The 12,865-nt window shown below is 37.4% G+C and overlaps 1 protein-coding gene across 6 annotated transcripts in view; it reads right to left on the bottom strand.

Annotated features, from left to right (window-relative positions):
• Window positions 1–12,865, bottom strand: part of svild (supervillin d) — a 162,806-nt gene that overhangs the window by 52,882 nt on the left and 97,059 nt on the right. For all 6 annotated transcript variants that reach the window (XM_048179492.1, XM_048179490.1, XM_048179491.1 and 3 more), the window contains one exon: window positions 7,956–8,017. In XM_048179492.1, coding sequence (XP_048035449.1) covers window positions 7,956–8,017 — 62 coding nt within the window. The remainder of the gene's footprint in view (window positions 1–7,955; window positions 8,018–12,865) is intronic.

The following is a 12,865-nucleotide window of genomic DNA, read 5'->3' as shown; positions in this document are numbered from 1 at the left end:
AAGGGCCTTTAGGCGCACACACACAGCCTGGGAAAAGCTGTTGTCTTAAGATTGAATGAGGCCAGTGGGAGAAAGGGGCTTGTGGGAGGATTTAGAGGTCAGAGTGGCTTTGACTGCTCTCGATTCACTAATTCTGAGTGGGGGGAAAAATGTGGAAATGAAGGCGATACTCATTTAATAAATATTAAAATGAATGTTTTGAGTTAAATACAAGTTAAGCTCAGTCAAAAGTGTCTGTGGCATGCTGTCAATTAGCAAAGAAAATACTTTTGTCTTGTACTTTTAAACAAACAAAAAATAGAGTTTACAGTAACACTTACAATGAAAGTTTATAGGCCGGATTTGCATTGGAATAAACGTCAATGTAACCCTAACCACTTAGAACATGTAACCAGGAAATTTAAACGTGTATACAAGAGACTGCTTACTAACTGTATATGTGTGAAGTTAAGCCTATATCCAATTTTTCAACTCCTGTCATGACCATGTATAGCCAGTAAACCTAGTAACTTTCATAAGATATGCACAAGGATTCCAGAAGGGAAGTGTTCCTGATTATTAATTACACGTTGTTTTTTTACAATCATTATAATTCAGTGTTAATTAACATTTTTTACTGATGAAAACGTGACAATAACTAAATAAAAAATCTATTTACCTTTTTGTCAAAAAATATGAACAATACAAAGATGTTAGAGAAATATGATTTGGGAAGAGATTCAATCACAATTAATCCCTTAAGGATGTTAGATGCACACACTTGAATGGTAATGTATCTACCGGGTGGGTTAATAGCATACAAATGCTGCAAGCCTTATAAAATGTTTAAAAATATGTCAGAATCTGTGAGAAAGAGGAAAACAGGCATATGGATAAATTTCACATTTGATGTCAAGGAATGGACCAGGATAGTTGAAGGAACTGGAAATTTTATCATGCATTCACATGTGTTCTGCCAATTTAAACAAAGCAAAAACATTTTTTTTAACTATTTAAATACAAAAATAAAACACCTTTTTGTGTGACAACAATTAATACTCAATATTAATGAAATAAACAGAGTATTAGCTAAAAATAAAAGTTATGTTGTGTATTATATCAAAATAATCAATAGAGTGTGTAGGTATGACATCACTTTGTAGGCCAAAACACGAGTTAGCATTTTAGCACTTCCGGTTCCATCATACCAAAGACGGTGGTTTTTTTTAAAGGGATTTTGTTTAAATGGCTGAAATAAGGTTTATGTTTTATTCTATGACATAAAATACATCAGCATTACCCCACTCGTAATTTTTTGAAGCGGTTACGTGTCTTGAAAAAGGCGGTTGCTAACAAGTGGCTAAACGGGACTACAGAGGCAGTCATCACGCCGAACAGTTATGCTCAGTCCTCTGTTACAGCCTGATTATGCTCATAATTGTGCTCTTATAAAGTAGTCTAACTCAAACTTTCTGGGAAAATATTTTTAGATAAAAACTGAAAGAGTTGTCGGAAGCTTAGTGGTGGTGACGCTGAAGTCGAGCGACCATGATGTAGTCCATTTATAGCCTACCTTTAGCTTTTTACTTCTGGCGACTGCATTTAGGCTTCAAAATTCATAAAAGTTGTGTTCATCTGTGATAATTATCTTGATGGAAAAAACATGCAAGTATCATAAACTTTTGTTGATCACAGAATGTGGCGACAAGGGCGGGCGAGAGCCGTGAGGGAACGGCGCGAGGCCGGTGGCGCGAGAGTTAACGAGCTACACCTGGGAGGCGCACCGGCCTTGAGTCTCTCACGGAGGAGCTCCGGGAGCATAAAAGGAGGAGCGACGACCGTGGAGGACGAGAGAGGACCAGGCCTGGACTTTATTTTATGTTTTATTATGTTTGTGTGGCCGGCAGACGTCCGCGAGGGTCTGCCGGCATTACCTTCGTTTCGTTCTTTGTTTATTTTGGTATTAAAGTTTTGTTGAATGTTCGCCGGTTCCCGCCTCCTTCTTCCCACATCTATGAACCACGTTACATTGGTGCCGAAACCCGGGAGGAAGGAGGGACATGCTGTCGAAGAGCCCTCGCTGCTGAGGGGGATCGCGGTGCTGCGGAGTTCGGGCAGCGCGGGAGTGTGTGTAGACCGCGAGAGGCTGCCCGAGGCGGTGGTGCTGGAGCCTTGTGAAAGGTGGGACGGAGACCCGGATGCCGTGCTCCTGGGACGAGGTGGGGTGGCTGCCGTCCTGGACCTGGAGGGAGCGGAGGAGTCGCCGCCGTCCGCCGTGGGCCGGAGCCTGCTGCCGTCCGCCATGAAGGGATGTGGGAAGAAGGAGGCGGGAACCGGCGAACATTCAACAAAACTTTAATACCAAAATAAACAAAGAACGAAACGAAGGTAATGCCGGCAGACGTCCGCGAGGGCCACACAAACATAATAAAACATAAAATAAAGTCCAGGCCTGGTCCTCTCTCGTCCTCCACGGTCGTCGCTCCTCCTTTTATGCTCCCGGAGCTCCTCCGTGAGAGACTCAAGGCCGGTGCGCCTCCCAGGTGTAGCTCGTTAACTCTCGCGCCACCGGCCTCGCGCCGTTCCCTCACGGCTCTCGCCCGCCCTTGTCGCCACACAGAACTTATTTTTTGCAATAATCCAAAAGCCTATGGGAAAATCCTATTGGGTTTTAACGAGGCAACCAGTGTGATGCTAACTGCTGGTTGGCCTACAAAATTACATCACACCTGCCCCAATCTATAGGCTATTGGTCTAGCCCCATTCGCTCCAAGCTGTTCAGTACATCGCACAGCTTTGCCACACAGATTTTAATAGCTGGTCAACTAAATAAAACAGGCTATGTGATAAAGAAGGTAATGTATGGGAGCAGATGCAAGTTGTTTAATTTTTTTTTTAATAAACACCTATATAGCCCATAGACTGTAAAAAAAATATGGACGTAGTGTCCGTGACGTCACCCGTAGATTTCTGAAGAGCATTTTTGAAGTGAAAATGAGGCTGCTTGCATCTTAGCAGCGCGTCACCACACGTCACTCCTGGATAACTGAAAATGGGCAAAAAGGCGGGATGTGGTTGGAACCGAGGTGCTGAAACCATGCCCGCCTAGCTCGACGTGATCATGTTAGCAGGCAAAAGAGTTATCTATCTATCTTAGATACTATCTAAAAGATTAATAAAGATAACCAGTTATATCATTTGAAAATTCTAAAGGTTTACTGTCAATCTACAGTGTTTTTTTTACGATATAGATACTCCAGCACCAGTAATTGTAATTTGTGTCAGGTGTGCAAAAACAATGTGAAAAAAAAAAAAAAATCAAACAATCCGTGTGAAAAAGCAAACGGGACTTCATACCTTTATAATGAAATAGCGATCGCGAGATGAATCCAATCCGTGGCATTTGGGTAAAATGTCCATGAGTGTCCATTGAAAAACAAAAAACTACTTTTTGTCCACAAAAGCATTAAATCCATGAAATATTGATATATTATCCATTGTTTGCATCACATTTCTTCTGAATGATCTGCTCTCCATCATCTTTCTTCAATAAATTATGCAACCTGAGCCCTGTTTATGTTGTAAAACTGTATATGATCATTATACGGAAAGTATTCAGACCCCCTTAAATTTTTCACTCTTTGTTATATTGCAGCCATTTGCATTTTCCTTATTAATGTACACACAGCACCCCATATTGACAGAAAAACACAGAATTGTTGACATTTTTGCAGATTTATTAAAAAAGAAAAACTGAAATATCACATGGTCCTACGTATTCAGACCCTTTGCTCAGTATTTAGTAGAAGCACCCTTTTGATCTAATACAGCCATGAGTCTTTTTAGGAAAGATGCAACAAAGTTTTTCACACCTGGATTTGGGGATCCTCTGCCATTCCTCCTTGCAGATCCTCTCCAGTTCTGTCAGGTTGGATGGTAAACGTTGGTGGACAGCCATTTTTAGGTCTCTCCAAAGATGCTCAATTGGGTTTAAGTCAGGGCTCTGGCTGGGCCATTCAAGAACAGTCACGGAGTTGTTGTGAAGCCACTCCTTCGTTATTTTAGCTGTGTGCTTAGGGTCACTGTCTTGTTGGAAGGTAAACCTTCGGCCCAGTCTGAGGTCCTGAGCACTCTGGAGAAAGTTTTCGTCCAGGATATCCCTGTACTTGGCCGCATTCATCTTTCCCTCGATTGCAACCAGTTGTCCTGTCCCTGCAGCTGAAACCCTCTCTCACCAAGGCTCTTCTCCCCCGATAGCTAGCCGGCCAGCTCTAGGAAGGGTTCTGGTCGTCCCAAACGTCTTCCATTTAAGGATTATGGAGGCCACTGTGCTCTTAGGAACCTTAAGTGCAGCAGAAATTTTTTTGTAACCTGTGCCTTGCCACAATTCTGTCTATGAGCTCTTCAGGCAGTTCCTTTGACCTCATGATTCTCATTTGCTCTGACATGCACTGTGAGCTGTAAGGTCTTATATAGACAGGTGTGTGGCTTTCCTAATCAAGCCCAATCAGTATAATTAAACACAGCTGGACTCAAATGAAGGTGTAGAACCATCTCAATGATGATCAGAAGAAATTGACAGCACCTGAGTTAAATATATGAGTGTCACAGCAAAGGGTCTGAATACTTAGGACCATGTGATATTTCAGTTTTTCTTTTTTAATAAATCTGCAAAAATGTCAACAATTCTGAGTTTTTCTGTCAATATGGGGTGCTGTGTGTACATTAATGAGGAAAAAAAATGAACTTAAATGATTTTAGCAAATGGCTGCAATATAACAAAGAGTGAAAAATTTAAGGGGGTCTGAATACTTTCCGTACCCACTGTATATATAGCCCACATCCAAAGAATAATTTTTCAAAACGCAGCAGTTTTAGTTATAATATCCAAGCAGTGCTGTCGGAGTTTTATATCCTATTGTCGGAGTTATTGTCATTGTAGTAAATCTCAGGAACAAATCTTTTAGCCAATGCCACGAACCAACAACGTGTGATCACACCCTTAATTATGCACAACTTTAAGGCTTAATATAATTTAAACGGACAAGTTATAAATAAATTAAAAAAAATCACCCCCCTCAGAGTTGTCATGAGGAGCAATATTAGCAGTATAGACCAAAACCACAATTTGATCCAATTTGATGTTTTTTTCTGCTGTAAAGTTGGCCGTTTTAACATGGGACTGAGATTCTGCTCTCTTTTGGAGCCTGTCCCTAGTGGCCAATCGATGAATAGCAGTTTAAATCACTTCTGTATTGGCTTCAAGATAAACTGGGGGAGGTTGCTGCTTGATATAGCCAAAATAATCGTATAGCCTGTATTTCTCTGGCATGCGTAGATAGCCATAGAGAACTTGTCTACACAGAAGAAAGCCCTATCTAGGCGCAGTACGGTTTGTGTCAAGCAATTCATTTTGCCCCAATATACAAATGAATTCGAAGAACGAACTCATGCGATGCCATGTTGAAAAAAATCAGGCCAAAACGAAGTTCGTTTGGAGTTTGTTTTTAATGTACTTCCATTTGGTGCATTAGTGTGATAAAAAATAAAAATATGAAAAAAGACATGAGATTATTTTATTATGTTCATGAGAAGGGTCGAATATGTGATAAATAAGTGGTTTCTTTGTTTTTTCGTTTTGAAGACAAAAACTAGAAAGCAAATTATCTGAAGGTACATGGACAGCAGCCCTAACATTGTTCATATTTACCTGTTCAGGAACAAAGGTCATGTTTTAGTGGCCTTCGTTGTCATTGCGGGCGGAAGAAAACAAACATTCATCTGCATCCTGTGGTGCTGAACATGAACAGTAATGCACACTCTTCATAAATAAATGCATAATCTAGCCTATATGCTTGTCCTTTAAGTTTATGATTAAAAATTAAAATGTGAATGAAAACAATAGCTTTTAAATGTCTTATTATCATTAAAATATGAAAATTAAAATGATGGGTAATAATAGATTATGACAGAATTTTTACGACCCTGGACAATGCAAAAGTCTAACACAAACTCTGTGTTATACCTACCTGATAAATTAAAGCACTGTTTACTTCATTTGTATCTTTGTTCTGTAGTATCTAATTTTTGTTTCTTATTTAGTAACTTAGGTTTTATTTAACTAAATTTCTTATAGATTTAGTTGACTCAAATTATATGATATTTAGTCGACTATAACTAGACTAAAACTAAAACAATTCAGATGACTGAAATATGACTAAAACTAAATGGCATTTTAGTCAAAAGACTATGAATAAAGCTAAATCAAATTTTGCTGTCAATAAAGCTTTTAATTCTAACTGATTTTCTTGTAAAGCAAGATCTCTGTGAGCTGGCTGGACCAATACAGAAATAATTAAGGCTTCCAATAATTAAAATTAAGAAATAATTATTTTTTTCTTTAAAAGATCCTGCATATATGTACATTTTCCATTCATGTGTGAGTCCGGTCTCTATGTTCATAAAAGTTATGTGTGTTTTTACAAACATAGGGACAAGTCAGTTTTTATTTTCTGTGGTTATCAACAGCATGCCTACTGTCATCAGAGCTTGAACCCCGAACACTCCTTTAACTTCAGAATTCCCTTTCACACGTGTAAGTAAGAAAAATCTAAATAATTCTCTTTTTCAAACAAGACTGTAACTTAATCAGATAATACTTATACAATTCTTGGAGCTAAATGAGCATCTGAAGGGCTGTGAATGCACTTCTATAGTCAGTCTCTGACAATGAAGATATATCGAGCTTTGCATGCAGACCTCAATTTCCTCAGTACAAAAAATATGGTGTTTTCATTCAACTGTCCTTGAGGACACCTGGACGTGTTCAAGTCCAGCTTGCAGACATTTGGGACAACTGCAGAACGCGGCTGACACTAATCCATTTAATTCAGTGTAACCTCTCCAAGATAATTTCCTGCCATGAAAATGCATGACCAGATACTGACATAATACTCATAATCAGAAGCTTAATAACAACATAAAAGGGAAGACATGAATTTGTCTTTGGGTTGTAAAGTTTAGTCTCTAAACCAAATTAAAATTTGTATTAAATATAAACAAATATACATATGTTTTTTGGTTTATACTTTTCATAGCTGAACAGTAAGCTGACGCTTTCAACATAAACTACTTTACTTTAAAAAAAATGTAACTGAAGTGTGTCATTATTGTCAAGTAATTTCTCCTGTTTCTCTCTGACGTCAACCTCTGGCTCAAGCAATGACATGAATTTGATGCAGGACTACCTGTTTGTTCTTTACAGCTCACAATCAACTGCTATGTGACGCTGAAGTAAGCTATTTCCTGTGAATGTCCAAGACTTCTGATTCATTAGCCACTATAGTAAATAGCTAAAAGAATAAAAAAAAGTGCAATACACAGTAAAACTATATGCACAGCAAACTAGTTCATTGTAATAATACATTTAAATATTAGGATAATAACAGTTTGCAGTTTCAAGCAGCATCGTTTTTATATAGCTAAAATAACTGGAAGTGGATGACACTGCAAGCCTTGCACATTCAAGTTACAAATGGCCAAATCTATCTCTTACGGTAAATGTAAGGTGAATGGTCTTTGATGGAAAGAAAGCACACTTCAACATGGAGAGACTTCAATGAACAAAAATGAGTCAGTCCATGCAAACTGAACAAGAATAATTTGTTCAAATACTGAATTGCTCAAGAACGAAAAACCACAACTGTTCGGTCACAATGTCAATTTGCCAACCTGGAAAGGTTAATTCACCAATGTGAATTTTGAAACTTGTGAAGATGTGTTTTAGACAAAGAGAAAGGGCTGGAATCCCATTTGGTGTCACTAGTGCTGAAATTATCTATAAATCCTATAAAATATTTTTTGTATCAGTTTTATACCTATAACATTTGTTTGCGAGAGAGATAGAATGAGAGGTGACACATGGTCACAGGCGGGTGACATGTCTCTTACAGTGCTTACAGATAAAGGGCACTTACTTTCAAAAGAAACGTTTTGGCAGGCATACCGGTTTTGGCGTCATCATCTGCTTTCCCATCATCTGTCAACACACAAACAAAGAGTAATGTCAGAACGTGCACAAATGCACATGCATGCACATCAATCAATGTGCCTGAAGTTAACTTTACTCATACTGCACACAATATCAGATGTACTGAGTGAAGTCATGATCCAAGAAGGATCATTTTACAGTTTGTTTTGGTTTTGATATTTAATAGAAAAATAACTCATACAAAATAGACCTTCACACACACACACACACACACACACACACACACACACACACACACACACACACACACACACACACACGCTTATGCTCTTCTATAAACTCTTATTGTCAAGAACTTCTCTTGACATTGACCCACTGTGCGAACTCTAAAGAAATGACCATACAAAAAACACCTCTTCAATGAGAGCATGATACGAAGTATATAGGGTTATCATTTGAATTTTAGCAATTCCGATTCTGATTATGCTTATTGGTTCTAAGTCTTATCGATTCCAACTTTAGATTCTAATGCAGTAAAAACAATGTCTAGGTCAAACATTTAGTTATCAAACGTATTTATTCTATGTCTCTTTTTACAAAACATTTCACTGCAGCTAAAAACCATGAACAAAAATCAGCAGCCTACAGAAAAAAAAAAATCAGCAGCCTAAAGAACACTACACAAGGAACTTTTGCCTATGGCTAACCTAACTAATATAAATGTAAAACATGATTAAGGACAAGTACACAGTATTGTACTTGTCCTTAATATGGACAACAGTGGCAGTAGTGCATATTTACATATATGACTTACCATTTGAAGCATATTATATGTGTTATACACAGCGAAACTAGCATGTATTTGACCAAAACTCTAGATCTATATAGTGGTGAATGTATACAATAGCACTTGTAAACTGGCTTTAATAAGATTTCCACAAGAAATAGGCAAGAATATACCTGGTGTCCTCCATGATTCCTATTCTTTCTGACAACAAAGCACTTGAAAGCGACAAGCTCATAATAATTCAGAAGTGGGAAGTAGGACATTTCTGATAGCATGTCAAAGCAGCACAATATAGCTACCGACAAATATTCGTTTTCTCTCAACTGTTTACCTTCACTTAGAGACAAAACCAACTATGTTTAAGAGGATGCTCGCCAAGGCAGGCATGTCGACATAATTTTGTGTATCTGTCCGTCAAGCGCAAGACACAAAAGAGAACTCAGTTCAGTATTCACACATCCAAAGCACAGACAAAGAAAGCTGACTCTCATGTAGTGTGCAAATGCTGAACTGGGAACTGTCACGTCTTCTTGTGCTTGAATGATGATGCTATGATGACTGTTATCATCAACTGCTGAACATGCCCTGTTCATGTGAACACACAACTGCTTTGTCTATATCTTTTCTCTGCAACTCTGCATCAAGCAAAAAAGACCTGGTCTATCTGAAATGTGCTCACAGAAAGAGATAAGGGGAATCGAAATTTTAATTTTATAACAAGTATCCGATTCCACTGCCTCATAAGACGCAGTATGGACTACTGCATTTTATGAGGTAGTGGCAGAAACGTGAGGATGGTATAGGTGGCTTTATTATAGCGCAGCGGATATACAATGTCATGTTCTGAATATATCAACATTTGTATTGCAAACCCCTCCATGCTGCTGCTGTTGTTTTTTGCTGTATAGCTACCAATGCAACATCACTGCCATAGACACCAATGCAGATATTCCGGAAAACGAAACAGCGGCATGGGACACACAAATTGGATCTGCACAGTTGCGACACACAATGTGGACAGTCAAAAATTTTAGATCAGATCCAATCGAATACAAAAATAATCAGATTTGGACTGACAGTGTGAATGTAACCATATACACAGGGGTGCACATAACTTTTTTGGTCTGGTTCTCAAGGGAGCACCTGGAGATGTTGCTTGGTACTCACACTTTACTCGACACTTATCCTAAAAGCTGTCCTCATCACTTTCCTCCTGACTGCTCTCCTCGCTATCGCTATCTTTGCTATCGGACCTTATCCGTATGGATCACGGATTAATCAGATTAATAATGCACACTTAATAATTAAAGAACACACTTAACATCATGATTGCTATCTTACCAGAGATGGAGAAAAATCCTACTCCAGTAAGTAAACGTGTCCCTGTGAACCAGTCCTCAAAAATGTTGGTACTCAAAAGCGCTTCCCTCCATGTTTTCAGGTGCACATCGTTTATTTTGACCGTGCATGTGGACCTGCATACCACTTATGTGCATCCCTGCATATACACACACTCGCACACATACAGAAACATACACATGCACAGAAAATTCTTGTGAACACTGCCCCGTGACTTAATAAAATAATGTTGCTACTCGACATTTCACAGTATCAAGGGAGCAATGTCGCTGTTTTTGAAGCAGTTAAACTTACAGATTCTCTATTAGTAGAGACGCTGCTGCCGAACACTGTTGAGATGCACAGATAAGGTAATTCACACACATTTAAATCAACCCCCCCCCCCCCCCACCCCAGTTAACTTAACAGTTTAAAATAACTAGTTTCTATTTTAATATATATATTTTAAAATCTAATTTATTCCTGTGATTTCTAAGCTGAATCTTCAGTAATCATTACAGTCTTCAGTGTGACATGATCCTTTAGAAACACAATTTCATAAAGTATTAATTTATTTAAAAAAAAAATAAATAAATAAATAATATATATATATATATATATATATATATATATATATATATATATATATATATATATATATATATATATATATAAATGAATTGTATAGTGTAGATTGTTGTCAATATTTATTTTTATAAAGTTCTGAAAACAATGGTGGACATTTTGTGGTGCTGTATATTTTGGTGGTTGCATTAATTGTTTTGAATAAATCACTAATGTATTTATTTGTTTCTTCATAAACCTGACTAATGAAATTACTATGTGCCAGTGCGACTATGCCAAATTTCCTTGCTTTGTAATTCAGTAAATTCCTCCTCTTGTCATTCCAATTCAACATCCTGTGGGGTATGGCCAGTTGTAAATGAGTGTACATCATTTAAAACATTTTTCAAATGTACCATTCATTTCATCAAGGTTTAACTTAAACTTCAACTTCAACTCAACAATAGAAGAATAGGCTACAGTTCCCATTTAAGTTGTCAATTATGCCCAACCCTGATGAGCACACGTGTTGTCATACTGCCTGAACTACTGCGTCACAACCAGAGGAAAATGATGTTTCTGTTCCTAGCCTAAAACCTTTACGGAGTTTAATTTTTTTTCATGCCTATTCAGTAAACTGTTTAACAAACCATAATAATATTGGGAGGCACATTTTACATCACAGTAGTAAAGGCCAAAGTGTGTGTGTGTGTGTGTGTGTGTGTGTGTGTGTGTGTGTGTGTGTGTTGGCCTTTGTGATTTATGAGGACATTTCGTATGAATACACGCCACATTATAAGGACATTTTGAATTATGAGGACATGGCCGGTGTCCTCATAATTCGGGCAATGTAGAAGTGCTCCAGTAGCTAGGGGGAGCTGAAATCCAAAATTTCTCCACATGTCTTTATAATTCACATAAACCTGAATTTGTGTATGACGTGTGTATCGGAAGTGCGCCTCTGTAGCCGGGACTTGGTACTGCGCCTCCTCATTAATTATTAATACGTGTGTATGAAATCGCGGCTTCTGATTGGCTGACCGCCGGAAGTCCTCATAATGTCGGAATTTGTCAAACTCAAGCCATGTTAACACAGATCTACAACAAAGACGGTATGGGAAAATATATAATTTTAAGTATAAAATAATAGCCACGTATTACATTTACTAAATTATATATGAAAATCACTGCAAACTGAACCCTCTAATCCCACTTGACCGAAGCCTTTTCTCTGTGGATGTCTGACGACGACGTCATCTCTCATCGCCCCTAAGGTAAGATTAATGATAAGCACAAAGCTACTCTTTATGTTAAAATCTGTTTTAGTTTATAACGATTTAAACTAGTGTTGTTAATAAGACGATTGTGAAATTACAGAGAATGAGCTGTTAATCAAGTTAGCTTTGTTAAAACATCCCTTACGAAAATTAACCATGGTTTTACTATAGTAAAAGTGTAGTAACCATGTTTTTTGGCTAATAAAATTTATATAACCACAGTTTTACCACAAATACCATGGTTAAACTATGGTTAGAGTTGCAAAGCTATAGTTAATTTGTGGTTACCATGGTTTAACTATAATAACCTTTTTTTTTCTTTTCTTTTATTGGTTTTATTTGTACTAATACATATAAATATACATGTAATTTTATATGTAGTAATAAGTAACACTTATTTCATAAATGTTATTGTGCTCTAAACAATTATTCAAACATAAGCTTTAATCATGTTGAGAATTTGTGATACTTTAGTATACTTTATTATTAATCTACGCAGAAAACTTCAGAGAATGAAGAACCTGCCTCACTCGTCTGTGGAGATGGGAGTAAAACATCACTGATGGTAAGTGCTTATGAAAAGTGAATCCATTTAGGGTCTTATAGTTTTATTCTATATATTCTCATTCAAACACACAGATTTCTGTTAAAGTGGTTTTATCAATCATGTTGAGAATTTAATTTGTTAATATTTTATTGTTGATCTACGCAGATAACTTCAGAGAATGAAGAACCTGCCTCACTCGTCTGTGGAGATAGGAGTAAAACATCACTGATGGTAAGTGTTTATGAAAAGTGAATCCATTTAGGGTCTTATAGTTTTATTCTATATATTCTCGTTCAAACACACAGGTTTCTGTTAAAATGGTTTATCTATCATGTTGAGAATTTAATTTGTTTAATATTTTATTGTTGATCTACGCAGAAAAC

This window comes from Megalobrama amblycephala, unplaced genomic scaffold, assembly GCF_018812025.1.
Source record: "Megalobrama amblycephala isolate DHTTF-2021 unplaced genomic scaffold, ASM1881202v1 scaffold201, whole genome shotgun sequence".
Classification (NCBI taxonomy): Eukaryota; Metazoa; Chordata; class Actinopteri; order Cypriniformes; family Xenocyprididae; genus Megalobrama; species Megalobrama amblycephala.
This window is presented reverse-complemented; position numbering and strand designations above follow the sequence as displayed.